Source organism: Triturus cristatus, chromosome 7, assembly GCF_964204655.1.
Source record: "Triturus cristatus chromosome 7, aTriCri1.1, whole genome shotgun sequence".
Classification (NCBI taxonomy): Eukaryota; Metazoa; Chordata; class Amphibia; order Caudata; family Salamandridae; genus Triturus; species Triturus cristatus.
In genome coordinates, this window is record NC_140590.1 from 1,300,938,929 (window position 1) to 1,300,954,189 (window position 15,261).

At 41.5% G+C, this 15,261-nt stretch overlaps 1 protein-coding gene across 2 annotated transcripts in view; it reads left to right on the forward strand.

Annotated features, from left to right (window-relative positions):
• PRODH2 (proline dehydrogenase 2) overlaps positions 1 to 15,261 on the forward strand; it is a 918,268-nt gene that overhangs the window by 817,606 nt on the left and 85,401 nt on the right. For both annotated transcript variants that reach the window (XM_085618909.1, XM_085618908.1), the window contains exon 8: positions 2,156 to 2,266. In XM_085618909.1, coding sequence (XP_085475035.1) covers positions 2,156 to 2,266 — 111 coding nt within the window. The remainder of the gene's footprint in view (positions 1 to 2,155; positions 2,267 to 15,261) is intronic.

A 15,261-nucleotide genomic window follows, 5' to 3' on the forward strand; every position in this document is an offset into this window, starting at 1 on the left:
AGTCACTGAAATGGCTACCCTACGAGGCTAGGATCCAGCTCAAAATTGCATGTATGACCCATAAAGCTTTTCACCACAATACCCCCTCCAACCTGGCACAGGAATGGACCCTTTCAGGTGGAAACAGACCTTCAGAAGTGCAAGCACCTCACTCCTCGAGCGGCAAAAATTCAAGAAAAAGAAAACATACATCCTTCTCCAGAATTGCCCCCAGAATCTGGAACTATCGACCTCCTGAGATTAGATGCAATCCATCGCCATCCATCTTCAAGAAAGAAAGAAAAATTCTATTATCCAACAAATTCATCAACCACAACCGCTCCCCTCCACCTGCTCCCTGAGTCTTGCATGATTCTCCCCCCTGCTTTGCTTTTTTTTCATTTTCAGACCAGGAATTATGTTGGACTATGTCTTCTTACCACTCTTCTTCCCATCTGTGCATGTAAATACTATTCTCAATGATATATATACCATGTCATGTATACTAACTCAGTCTGTTAATATTTGTCTGCTTTTGCTTGTCCTATAAAGCGCTCTGTCACCCGAAAGGGTCTTGTTCGCACTATATAATACTCGAAACAAATAGACCTTAACTAGCTTCCATTGACAACATTCATGTTTGCAGAAGGAAAGTGCACTGGTATTTTGTGTGAACGAGCATTCTCTGTGTGCAAATGTTTCTCTATGTGTATTTTCATATCAAGAAATAAGCAACATAAAAGCCTTTTTCGTGGTGATGTTTGTTTTCTAAAATATGACTATTAATTTATGTTCTGCAATATGCAGGATATTCCTAACATTCAAGGTCCTTTGCTCTAGTTTTTTCTGGGGGGCATTTAATAATTGAGCTGCCTACTGTATTTCTGAATTGTACAAATGTCATGTAATTTCCTTCATTTCCTAGTCACACTTCATTCATTAATATGCAGCAAGGTAGTTGTTTACTAGATGTATCGTATTTGCTGTATCTTGAATATTTGAAAAGTGATTGGATTACGTGACTGCATCTTTGTGTTTCCAGCCCTATTATGTCCTGTCAGACCATACTGAGTGTGTCGTTTCTTTACCTAAAATCCTATAAAAGATGATGTTTTTTCTGGGAGATGTGCCAGAGCTTTGTGCACTAGTTTAGAGAGCAGACAATATGTTTGTCTGTCTTTTGATTTATACTTAGACTTTTCTTTCTTTCTTAACAATGCAGACTCTTTGCCAGTTTGTCATTTGATTAAGACTTAGCCCTAGCCCAATGCATTTGCACAAAACATTATGTCAGTCCTTTAACCAAACTACATGTTGGTTCTGGCTGACTTCTTGCTTTAGAGGTTTTCCTTATGTGAAATCTTTTGCATTATTTGATTTTGACTCATTGTGATTGCTGATTACCCATGATATAACAATCAACGTTTTGCCTACTGTGATGAGCCCAATCTTGAAAAAACCCTTTTGGTGTTGACTTGAATTCTTGTCTTGTGGAAGTTTAATTTATTGGCACTGGACTTAATCTTATGAAGGCTCACAGTCCTGATCCCTCATCTCAACCCACTTTACAGTTTTAAATAGAGCATCGAAAACACGGGGATCCAGTTAGATCCCTTATCAAGCAGCACAGCCTTGATAAGGGATCTCCTGTTTGTAATTATTCTTGGAATACATTTGGGAATGGATAAAATAAATCAATTAAAAATGAAAAAAGAAGAAAAGGAATAGTGTCAAAGAGTACAAAAATTGAAGTACATACATTGATAAACTTGATTTATTGGATTCATTGGAGCAACGGGCAAGGCTGTGCTGCTTGAAAAGGGATCTAACTGGGTCCCCATGTTTTCATTTCTAATTCGTAAGCGCAATTGGACGGAGCGCGTATCCTGCATTGCATGCCACAATAGGTCTGAAGCAGCTAAACAGAATTAAAAAAGATTGATAAAGCAAGAGTACAAAGGAGTGCATCTCATCAATGCATATGTACATTAATTAGAGCAGTAGTGCAGTTTTGATCAATAAGTAAAGCATGAGCCTCAGAGCTTTTTATTCATCCATTTCAAGAGAAGAGAACTGTATTAAAGATGTGCACATGGTTTTCTCAGCCAGTCATCTACTTTGGTGTTATATTTCAACTGGCTCCGTTGCACTGTGTTTTGCTTTTCACCTCCCACAGCTACCAGCGCTCCCTGGACACCCTGCTGGAGCTGATCGCCATCCACGGGGACCGTTATAATCTCATAGTCGCCAGCCACAATGAGGAATCGGTGAAGCATGCTGTGCGCAGGTAAGCAGGGGTTTGTCAAGAAGACTCAACATTTGAAGGAGAATGGGACATCTTTTAACAGAATGAGCCAGTGTGCTTCTTTTCCTCCTTTATTTATATCTTTTCTCCTTCCCTTCCACAGCACTAGTTTTCACTCCTCCCTTGTACATGTCTCTATAGTTCTTTCCCACCATTTCCTGGTCTAACTCTCTTTCTAACATCTCCTCCCTTCATGCTATCCCCGCTAATCTTTCTCTTCTTCTTTGTCTCAATATTCACTCACCCTATCTTTCGAACTTTCTCTTATATTGCTTTATTCCTACTCCCCGCTCTCTGCCTACACGTCTACTTCCGTGTCACTCTTTTCTCCCCCTATTTGGTTTTATTGGTTTGTCCCTTCTCCCTTCCCTGCTTCTGTTCTTCTCTAACGGCGTATTTTATCTCGGTTCTCCCCAGTTACCTTCCACTCTTTGGCAATGTGGGTTGTGTCATTAAAATACTTGCTTAGAGCTGTCTTTTTCAGCAGGTTTTGTACCCCGCTCTCCTTTTCACTTGTTTCTCTCTAGGAAGAATGCCTGTGCATGCTCTTTCAATACTGTTTTCCTTCTACAGAATATCGCCCTATGCCCTCCGTCTTTCCTCCGGGCATCAGTAACATGTTATGTTCTTGCAATGAATCTTTCTTCAATGCAGCTACCTCTATCATTAGGGTATTGTGTTTGAACTCCATTGCTTTTACATTAGAACTATGTAAATGTTTCTTATTAAATTTCATGAAATCCACTGAAAAGTTGACAAAGTTACACTTTCGGAGTGAAATGTGTTTTGCGGGTAACTAGTGTACCTTTTAAAGGAGAGCGTACTTTTAGTTTAAAAAAAGAGTCTAGTAAGAAACCGACCGAATATTAGATCGAGCAGAAAATGCTTCTCTACGAGACATTATCTTGCTAAACAGTCTACTGCTGAAATCTTGTGAGCCTTTTTGTGCGAGCCACAAGTTCGTTTTAAAAAAAGTAGTTACCCATAATTGCACAATGTGAAATTTCAATGAATGTTTCCATTTTTTGGGGGTAAAACGAAAGTCTATAATGTTGCAAATTTTGCAGGCTATTGCAAACGTTTACAAATAAGATGATGGATGGAGTGCTGACATTTTTCAAACACTCACTCAATGTGAAGAGATCTGGGTAAAAATCCATTGTTTCTATGCTTACCATCCCACCCCGGTTTGGACCCATCCATGTGCAAATCAGTCTTGAACCTGCTCCCCATTGGAACAGTCCAGCCCAAACTGCCTGGCCAGGTCCTTCCTGGACCGAAAGCTAGCATCCTGGGACCTGTTTCGGGGTATCACCCCTCATCAACCAGACTAGCTTGAACTCAGAGGCACAGCAAGCAAGAGACCCACGTCTGGGCATACCCTTGGCTACTTAGGTTGACCATAGCAAACACAACAATAGTGAGAGATTTAACCCAGATCTCTTGACTGGGGGTGAGTGCTTGTAAAGTTTCAGCACTTTTCCATCTTGTTGTGCTTGCTATGTTCGCCCTAAGTGGCCAAAGGTGTGCCCAGACAGGGTTTTCTTGCTGATTTGCATATGGCTGGGTCCAAACAGGGGTGGCATGGTGAGCAAAAGAACGATGGGTTTAACCCAGATTTCTAGTGCTTGAAAAGTGTCAGCACTCCTTCCATCATCTTGTTGTGTTTGCTATGCAATAAACTTTCACCTAGGCACACTTAATCTGAAAACTGTTATTTCTATTGGTGATATCTTTCATTTAGCTCCAGGAAAAAGTAATTTTTAGCAAAGAAAGTTTATAATTGGTCAGAGTTGGAAATGGAAAAAGTTAACTTAAGAAACCAATCAATTGGGGGTTGGTGGCATGAGAGCAACGTCAGCAAGAGCATGTGGGATGGAGTCAGTGAGAGGTAGCCTTTGGCCTATCAGTAAATATGTATTAAATGTCAAAAGTCTGCCTGAAGAAAATCGGCAACAATAAAGAAACCTGATTGTAAAGCTTCTCTGGCTTTCTTTATTAGTCACAAATAGAAGCAACAATACCACCCCTGCTGCAATTTTTCATTTCAATTAACACAATTGTCCAAATCTGTTAAACACAATTAGTCATGCTTTTATCATAACACTTAATATATTAAACAGAATAGCTCCATCTGCTCCAAAGAAATATTTTTCAATAACCTCATTTTTTGTGTCTCCGCCCAATGCTGCGATTAGAACCCAAATCAGCACCTTTCAAGGTTAGAATGAGTGCATTCGAAATGTGGCCATAAGAGCAGTTTCGATAATTGGAAGGTTCCGGTAGAATGCATTCTACCTGACTGACAGTGTTTATAATACTCCTACAAACCTGGTGCATCATTTATGGCATTTTGGCGTAGGGCCGCTCAGCAAGGCAGCTTGCTGCGCTACCCTACACCAAAGTGAAAGGACCGGAATGGGCCGGATTTAAGTAATACAGCACATTCCTGTCCTTTCTACCTGCCAAAGTGCTGTTTCGGCATGGTGCACCATACTGCAAGGGTGCCTCCGTTGCAGGCCAGATCGTTTTTGTGCAGTAAGCGGAAGCTTCCTGCAAAAAAACAGTTCTTAAAGGTGTTGTCCTTTTATGTGTGTTCTGCAGAATGCAGCACACCTGGAAAGTGGAAAAAACAAGGACAAATGAAGTTATTTCTCCTCGTTACACCTCCCCTCAGGAAGTGTAAAGATTTGGCAATTCCCCAGGTTTATATGTTTTTGTAAATCTAGGGCAGAGTCAAATTCTATGGGTGTTGCGTGGGAAAACCCACCGCAACCCCAAAATGCCTCCTGGTCGCAGAGTAAGACGATGCAGCGATTTGCACTGCGTTGCCTTAACTCATGACTTATGAGGCCACTCAAAGAATGAAGGGTGACTTTGCATGGCTTCATAAATCTTTACGTGGTGCAAATGTGATGTTGGGCTCTCATAAATAAGCCCCCTGGTCTATTGCCCAAGCCTTAAAATGTTCTAGCCAAACAGACTTGCTTCAACGTTTGCCTGAATGAAGACTGTGCCCTATAGCCTGATGTAATGCTTTGCAGGATACAAGGGGTTTGACCCGAGAAAAAGTAACTGACTACCTTTGATGGGATGATTACATTTCGCTTTATATTTGCTCTCCAGATTCCGAAGTGGCGAGCAGGGACAAATTTTTATTAGGCAGATAGACTTGTCCCAGTTGATGCAGGAAGTTGATGCAGGGGACCTAGAAACTGATTCTGTTAGTAATCGGTAGCCAAGGGAAGGGCTCTCTGTACAAATGAATAATGATCTTTCATACACAGGGTGGTGCTAACTCTTACAGCATCGTTCTGGGCTATTTGTTGCTATGAGAGCTGGAATTTTGAGAGGCCACAATCAAGGAAGTAAATTATTCAAGATTGGCATTCATTACCTCATCTGCAACCAGTGAACGATTTTTCTTATTGAGTAAAGGAATGTTAGTAAAAACAGTATTTAACAACTGAATGTACCTGGGCGTTTCCATAAGGATACTGTAGTATCTTTGTTACGTTAATAGTGTTTCCCTTTACCTTGTAACTAGCTGCTCAGCCAGTGTATGTGTTCTGTGTGGAATGTTGACATGAGTGGAATGCCTGGGTGCCTGGTGTGAGTGAGACAGTTGGGAAGATGGGCTGAGCAGCTAGCAGGCTGCTCCTGGTGGGGCTGCTATCTCTGATGTTAAGAACTAAATAAATTACTTGAAAGACACTACCTGATTTTGTCTGCTGTGTCACCTCTACTCATGGAACCAGCTTACTTCAGATACCCAAGCTAGATAGTTTAGGCAATTAAAGAACTGAAGTAAACAATGTGCCTTTGGACCATGAACGTCAATTCACTAAAATGCCAGGGGTATCGGATGTAACATAATACGCCCGAAGACCCTCAATTTAATTCACACACACACATGCTTACACATACTCACACTTACACATCCTCTCTTACGTAAACTCACACTCACACGCAAGCTCGCACACAGCATACATTTCAAAAGCATTTTTTAGGTTGAGCTTTCAAGACCTGTTGTATCTTCTTTTGGAGGTAAAATCCACCAACTACTTCTCATTTGTTTGTTTCAGTGTCCTTTAAAAATCCTCTGTTGCTAGTGGTCAGTCATTCTTCTTGTCCCTCCCTTTTGTCATTCGTTTCCTCCCACACAGCACTGCCTAACTACTGTATCTTTATCCCTTGCTGCTTCCTCTGTGTTTTGTGGGACTATTTTTATCTTCCTTCCCTGCCCGTTTTTGCTGTTGCCTGTTTTTTTGGTCGCTCTGTTTATTATCTTGTCGCAGTTGCTTTTAATGGACAGACTGCCCCTTTAACAACCCTCATGCATTCATCATGCTCTATTAATTTACTTCGGCCATAGCAGAAATGACCATCTGTTGTGCTCCGATCGGAGCTGCTGCGGTGGTGCTCTCACACAATGCTATGGTAGATCTTCCTGATTTCCTATTTATGTTCAATATCTTTTTTTACCCCTTAGACACAGCTTCACTAAACTTGCCTAACTACTCACTTCATCATATTGGAAGAAAAATATGTGTGGATTAACGCGTTTTGTTTTGGAATTAAACGTATTCCAAAATGGCTGTCTCATCGTCATCCGTTCAGTTAGACCAAGCCCAAGACATGCTGCAGCGACAGCTTCCGGTGTCACACATCTGGATCTTGCCTGGTCTCTTTCGAGTCAGCCCTTTGAAGGCTCGAGACAAACATGCAGACTCTCTCCTCGGTGTGCGGGGCGCAGAACCCTCTGCATTCCCCGACGTTCCTTCTACCTGCCTTGCAAACGCACTGCCTGGTAACATTTAGAATGTACTTTTCGCAGGGGCATAAATAAAGCTTCTCAGGGCCTCTCCGTAGAGCTAGGTTTCTCCTCATGCTGCAAGAAAATGAGGAAACTAATTAAATAAGCTTGTGTCCTGCAGCCAATCAGCACACTCTTGTAATCAGCCTGTATCCATGTGAGCAGCTGATTCTTTTTTAGACGGGGAACAAATAATTAAGAGAATCGCTCTTCAATGTCCAACTGGAGAGCTCACTGATATTCTGTCACAGCTTTTTGAGAGATTGCCCTACCTCTAATTACTTTTCAAGTTTGTCTAAATTAAAAGAGAAAAGGTAGGAAATAAATATTTAAAAGAGAAGACGGAGGGAATGTTACAAAAGATTTGCACATTTTAATTTTGAAACACGGCTTTGAAAGGCTTAGGGGACGTGTGCCCTGTTTGTATGCCCACCCATTGCACAATGGTATCTCTCTCACCCTAAACATAATCCCTACCTCCCTAGGCGTGACAACATTTCTATCAACTAGGGCATTTACCCGACTTCATAGGATCACCCACCTCCCTGGACGCAGCGGCATCTCTATGACCTAGAGCAGTCTTCTGATTTCACTGAGCACAAGAAAATTTCTTCAACTCTGACTCAAACCTCCTCTTTTCTGGCAAGGACTGCATCGCTACCAGCTAGAGCCCTCCCTCACATCACTGGAACCAATAGCACCTCTACCAATCTAGTTATGGAAGCCAAGTTCTTTAAATATCACATGCTTCACATGGCAGTGAGGGAAATTTCAAGCGTGCAATTAATGACAGCTGTGCTAGAGTTAGCGTTCAACGTAAATTCCTTTCTCATTTCCAAAATGTGCCCCACTCAGATTTTTATTATAAACCCAACTAAATAGAACTCTTCTATTGAAAGATGCCTGCATCGTGCATGTTCCAGGACGCCCCCCCCCCCTCTTTCTGGCCTTCCTCTGTTGAAGGAGAATGACTTGCCCCCAGTCCTGCATACATACCTCACATGCTCCCTGACAAAGTGGTTTCATGATTGCTCAGGTTGTCGACTGCTTTTGTTGTATATGTTGTATAGTGACTCTAGCACATTTACTTCGGTGTATCGTGCCAGTGTTACAGAGGACAGTAGTGTTTCAGGTACTGACGAGAGAAAGCACTAATATGCAGCTCAGGTATGCACAATTGCGGTTGTAGCAAAATCTGAAATGACTAGGGGGCATATGTATGAACAAGCCCTTTTGCGATTCCTTAATAGCGATGTTTAAGGAATCGCAAAGAGCAATGTACGTGGGATTTGCAAATAATTTCGCAAATCCCACATATTTCTTATTTGCGAATCACAAATTGAGATTCGCAAATAAGTAATACCTTCCCATTCATTCCTATGGCCTAGGAGGCCCATAGGAATGAATGGGAAGACATTCTCAATTTGCGATTCTCAAATAGAGAATCGCAAATTGAGAATGCAATTTCAAGGGTGCCAGGGAGTCAAAAGGACACCCTGTTGCACCCCTAAAATGTGCATGTGTGCACATGTGGCACACATACATGCCCTGAGGCCATGTATGTGCGCCACATGGCAATTTCAAAAATGTTAAAATGTGCATTTTTAAGTGAAATTGCAATTTACCACCAACTTGAAGTTGGTGGTAAATTGCGATTCCTTAAGGCCAAATCGCACTGTCTTATGTGCTTTTTACATTGCATTTAAGGAATCGCAATTTGCGATTCCTTAAATGCAATCGCAAACTAAGGAATCGCTAAATTTGCGATTCCTTATTTTGCGAGAAGGGTTTTGTGTGCTACATAGCACACTGCTGATTTGAGATCGCAAACACTGAAATTCTGCAAATTTCGGCGTTTGCAATCGCATAAGTCCCTTCATACATATGGCCCTAGGTGTCTGAAAAGCAGGAAAATGTAGATTTACTGAGATTTTTTAACACTAATTCTGTTTTTTAATGAACTGCAATGAACCTATTGCTGGCTCATTCAGAAGCCGGTTGAAAATAAACTCTGCTGGCGAAAACTGTTCTCTAAATTGCCTCTGCATAACTCTGTGATTGTGTAGTCTACTCGTGGCTGCATTGTTTTTCAGTAGTCTTTAGACAACGCTTCTCTGTGGGCTTAACTCTCTTTCATCAAGTCCCAAGTTGTATGTTTGAGTGCACATGTGTGCAGTGGTGGGCATAATCTTTTGTTTCTGGCATTCTCATTGACTAAAGTTACAGTGTGCTGTTGAGATTAGGTTTGGTTGCGTTTTGTACTGGTATTGGTAAATTTTAGTGGACAGTGGATGGCAAGATTAGGATAGATTCATGTATTTTTTCCTTATGAATTATACTGAAAGTGTACAGCTTGAGACTGTTGTGGCCCTGTGTGGAGCATTATATGAATTTATGCATTTGCAGAATAACATTACCTTTTGTTTCGTACTGCTTTGGTGAACAGTGGTCCATTGATTAGCTCAAGTGTTTATGGTTAAAGTGTGGGTTTGTTTGTGTGTGTCTGGGTTTGTGCAAGTGTGCAATATTTTAAAGATAACTTCTTCGGAATAGTTAATTTTTGTAGAACATTGACGGGATGTTGATGTGTCCCTAAAATTTGAATGATGTTCCACTGAGGTGTCAAATGCTTTGTTGGTTAAATACTTTGATGCCAGATTGTATGCATAATGCAGCCATAACCACAACACAACACATTATTCCAAAAAGCATATTTTTGCTTACACCACACAGTTCTAAGCCACACAATTCAACTCCACACATTTCTAATACACACCACATAATTCTACACCAAACTACATATTTCAAATACAGAACAGAATTCCACAAAACACCACATACCTGCAGTACACACCACACATTATGCCACAACATTTAACAGCACACCACATAAATCAACTCTACAACAAGCCACTCCACAAGACACAATAACATTCCAGATAATTAACTCCATAACACACACTCACCCTCTACATAATTCCAGTACACTTAATACCATTGATTACTATCCACATAATTCCAATTCAATTCAAAAGTGCTTTATTCGAGAATTACTCATAAAAGCAGACATACAAACATATAATAAAAAACAATTAAATCTGAGATGTCATATTGACAAACGCACAGTTCATAAAAGATACAGATTATTTTCAAAAATAAAATTAATCACAATAATAAAATTCATTATTGTAGAAGATGCAATTATGTACAATTTATACAGTCTTTGTGCTAATGAGAGAACCATTTAGACATACATATCACAGGTGTAAAGTTCATTAGTGTAATTAGTACAATTAAATATAATTTTATAAAATCTTTCTTCTAAAAAAGAGTCATTTATAATTATCTTTCCAGATGACACGATAAATTACGCTAAACAGAGAATAGACAATACTCTAGCAGTCTCTGTTCATCTAGGCAGAGAGTAATCTCCGGACTAGCAATCTCTGCCTGATTGTCCATGCCCACCCCAAATACTTGGCGGTGGCGATTATAATCCAAGTTAAAGTAGTCGATCTTACTATGCGCAAAGCCACCATACTACTCTTGGTACCCAGATTCCTACACATAGGTGCCAACCATACACGCCTTGGAGTAGAGTATGGTTTACAGGAAAACAAGAAGTGACCAAGCGTTTCATTACCTTCCCCACAAGCTGGGCATATAGCAGGGTCTCCTTCCCTCCATTTAGATGTTAGGTAACGAAGAGGGAGAGAGCCCGCCCTTAATTGAAAAAGCAATTTCCTGTCCAAAGGTTTGGATATATAATCCCAATACAGTTCATACATGGGGTACAATTTAACCTCGAGAAAACTAGCAGTCATGGCCCCACAATTGATGCTGACGAGACTTTTGTTAGCAACATTATCCCAAAAGATATTTTTTAAGGTTGCCTTATTCGGGAATGATGCCCCAGCTGGGTCGAACCATAGTGCGTTCAGGCCTAGTTCAAATAGTACTAGTTTTAATAATTTGAACCATCTGATTTTGTTAAAGCAATCTGCTCTAACAACATCAGTAAACCCGGATGCATAATGAGTGAGCTCAGGTGTGGTCCATAACCTACGCCAGTATAGAATTGGTCGGAGTTTGGCCATTTCCGTGATTTTTTTTCTTCCAAGCTCGTATCTCAGAGGCAGTAACGGACTACTCTGAGGAGTACCCGTTAGTTTCCTAAGAAATTTATTCTCTGAGGTTTGCAACTCCTGTAGGTTATCATGCCCCCATAACTCGGCCCCGTATAATGCCGACCCAATTGCTTTTGCCTCGTATATGATAAGGGGTGGTTTAATTGGTTTTGTTAATGATTTCCTGTGCTCCTTTATAATGGTTCCAGCTAGTTGCTTGTGCCTCAAAGTTGCAATATTTAAATGCTGGTTCCACCTATTATCGTTAGAAATAAGGATACCCAGGTATGTGAAAGATGATACGACCTCAAGAGTGCGTCCACTCATGGTAATATTAGATTTAAAATTACGATACGGATTAAAAGCCATGAGTTTTGTTTTAGACGCATTCACCTCCAGACCGTGATCCCCGCAGAACTTATCGAAAATATCCAATGCTTTTTGCAATCCACTTGGAGTTTTAGATAAAATTAACGTGTCATCGGCAAACATTAAAATCGGAACTTTTACACCTGCAAGAGAAGGAGCATCAACTGCCTGTGATTGAATACAGGGGACTATGCCATTAATAAACAGGGTGAACAAGGTAGGTGCCATTGAGCACCCCTGGCGAACCCCACGCTCAACAGGAAATTCGGCAGTGTCTTTACCGTATCCACCCCATTGAATTTTAGCATAGGTGCCTTCATGTAATCTCATGATCATAGTCAACAGGAGTCCTGGAACCCCCAAGGCCGCAAGTACTTCCCACAGTTTCGCCCTTGGTACCAGGTCGAAGGCAGCCCTCAAGTCGACAAAAGCCGCGTAAAGACTGCCCCCGCCTAGCACCACAGTCCTCCACTGGATCAGCTGGAACCGAAAAACTTGGTCCACAGTACTAGTGGCCTTTCGAAACCCAGCCTGAAATGGAGATAGGATATTGAATTCTTCCGCCCAATCGAGCAATCGATTAACAATCACTCGCCCAACGATTTTTTGCACTGTATCGATTAGGCTAATCGGGCGGTAGTTACAAGGCTGGGAACGGTCACCTTTTTTGTACACAGGGATGATAACAGCACCCCGCCATGATGCCGGGATAGCTGCTCCCCTCGCTATGTGGTTTATTAATAAGTGAATATATTTACACCACCTATCAGTGTCGTTTAAGAAAACGTCCGCTGGGACTCCATCAATGCCAGGAGCACGTCCACTGTGTACAGTTTTGAGGGCCGACAGAATTTCGCCCGTCGTAAAGACATTGTCCTCAGAAGATATATAGATAGGGCTGATATTATTTTCAATCTGGACCCTGTTAGCATATTGATCACTAAAAAAGTTTACCCAGGCTTCCTGCGGGACATAATTATTGCAAGCCTCTTCAGGCCTTTCTTGCCCCCATTTGACAATATGCCAAAATAATCTAGAGTCTTTTCGATCACTAGCACACTTCAACTTTTCCCAGTGAGCTTCATCCCAATCTTTTTTTGCTTTAGCAATGCAAGTTTTATATAACTTTCTTGCAGAGCGGATAGCCCCCAGGTTTTTTCTCTTAATTGCAGCTCCCAAAGAAGTTCGTGCCAGCTTACAAGCATGATTATACCATTTGGCTACTCTGTCAACCCGGGTCGCCCTAGGGTTTACTGGCTTCAAGAAGTAGCTTTTGATTTCTTGGAAAAGGGACTCATGTACTTCAGGAATATTAACTTGGTTTATATTAATCCCTGCTTCGCCGTCGAGGGCCATAATGGCCTTGTCGGTCGCAGCTCCTATATTATCTATAGCTTGCTGGTCTGTCCTAACACTTGTCCATCTTAGCCTACGCATATCGTTTGTTGGAACAATGAGCGGGGGTAGGCAGTCATCCAGAGAAGTAGAAGCGTTGGATTCAGACAGCCACCATTTATGGGTGACACATAACGGATTATGGTCACTCTCTGGCATTTCTGTTACAACCATGTCTTTAACAGTAGGCCAAAGGGAAAAGCTACAAATAATATAGTCAATACGACTTTTGCTTCTCCCATTATCAAAGGTCATAGCTGGTACTCTGTCTGACTTTGTCCTTCCATTCAAAGCTCTTAATCCTTGTTCAAGGCACATTGCGTTCAAACCCAAAATGTCCTCTGACCAACGAGTTACTGGGATGCTATCTAATGGGGGGATGTCCCATTGTTTGTCTTCCTCTGCACCTAGAAAGGCTTCACCTGTATCAAGAGGTTCAAACGTACGGTTTAAATCCCCAGCAATTATTATGTTATTGCCACCTGAATGTGTCTCGAGGAGATTATACAGAGCAAGAAGAACCGCAGATTTTCCTACATTTCCACCTCTGGCATAGATGTTATAAATATCGATGGACAAGGATAGATTACTCATAAGTCTAATGAGCTGAATATCTTTCTGACCAGTCTCTACGTTTTTTACAACGGTCTTTAAAGATTGTTTGACCCATATAGTAAGGCCCCCCATCGGACGCCCTTTAGGGCCCTTGGAAGCTGGCACATAGAAGTTTAAGTACCCCAAAGCAAAAACGGGGTCACACGCCCATGTTTCCTGGAAGATACAAACGTCAAAATTACTAACAAAATTAAACCAATCACCGCAACCCTGCTTTGAGCCTAGCCCGGCCACATTCCAAGATAATAAGTTTCCAGAATCATATGCCATTACAGGTTTAGGGCTAAGAGTAAGTACACTCATCGTATTATCATTTAAACCATTATGTATTAGATTTAAACCATTATGTATTAGATTTTCAGATATTAAACCAGCTATGGCCTCCGAGTTAACAGTCTCAGGACGGGAACCTTCTCGTTGGCCCAGCTCATCAGTACAGGGTGATTCAGATAAACGGAGGGATGGTTGTCACTCGCAAGCATTCAGGTTTGACAGGGCAGAAAACCTATTTTCCACACATAGACCCCATTCACGAAATCCAACATCGTTACTATTCCTACTGGTCACAACATTCCATTTAGTTCTTAGAATATTAGGGTTCGTGCCTCTACCTTTCCGAGAATAGAAAAAGTCCAGGGTCAGTGGTACAATTGAAGTTGACCTACGCTGTGGAGGCAAGATGTTAGGTAAGATATTTAATAAAACCTCAGGGTCAGTGAAGGTTAAAATAACACAATCCCCTCTGAACCTCTTGACGCTGTTACCAATCCACTCAACCCTTCTGGCATTAGCAAGTTCAACAGCTAATTGTTGCTTCCCCCAAGGTGTTATTATCATGTTGTTAGTAAGCCATGATAAAGATTTGTTTAATAGAGAAGGTGCAGATTCAACCTCCCCAGAAACCAGAGGGGGAACATTTGCAAGAACAAGAACCAATGGAGAGGCTTCAACTACAAGCTCGGAAGACCCTTTCCCCATATTAGAATTATTAATGGGAGCGACCGGGGGTGGATCAACAGAGGCACCAGTAGATACATTAGGCAAAGATACATGATTGGAGACAGATCCCCTATTCTCAGCAAGTGTTGTTTTGCTCAGTACTGGCTCTACAACAACATCAGTAATATTTCCTTCCTTCACCAAGGTTTTCTCTAATAGACCACCTAGTCTGTTGACCTCGGCGGTTAATTTATCAATTTTACTAACCAGGGGTTTGACTATACCTTTGATTTTTGTATCCATCATACTCCATAGTTTAGTAAATTGAGCGTTAGAAAGGGTAACATGGGCTTCACTAAGCAGATCAACCTCCTCCTCCTCTTCCTCTGATGTTTTTCTTGAAGGGGTTGCAATTTTGTTTCTGCCTGATCTTAGACCCCCTCTTTTTTGGATAACCTTACTTTTACCCCGAGTAACCCTCGGAGCTGGTACAGGGATAATAGAAGGAGGGGACTCGATGTTGGTTAATATCACTGACACCACTTCACTATCGCTATTGGGTTCATTAAGAGCGACTACACCACTAGGCAGGATGGGGTCTGTATCAAATAGAGGGACATGAGCCACACAGGATGCACTACTATTGTGTAAAGCCAAAGAATCCCCATACTCTTTATCGGCCATATGGGATTGGTTGGATGAATCCAATCCCAATG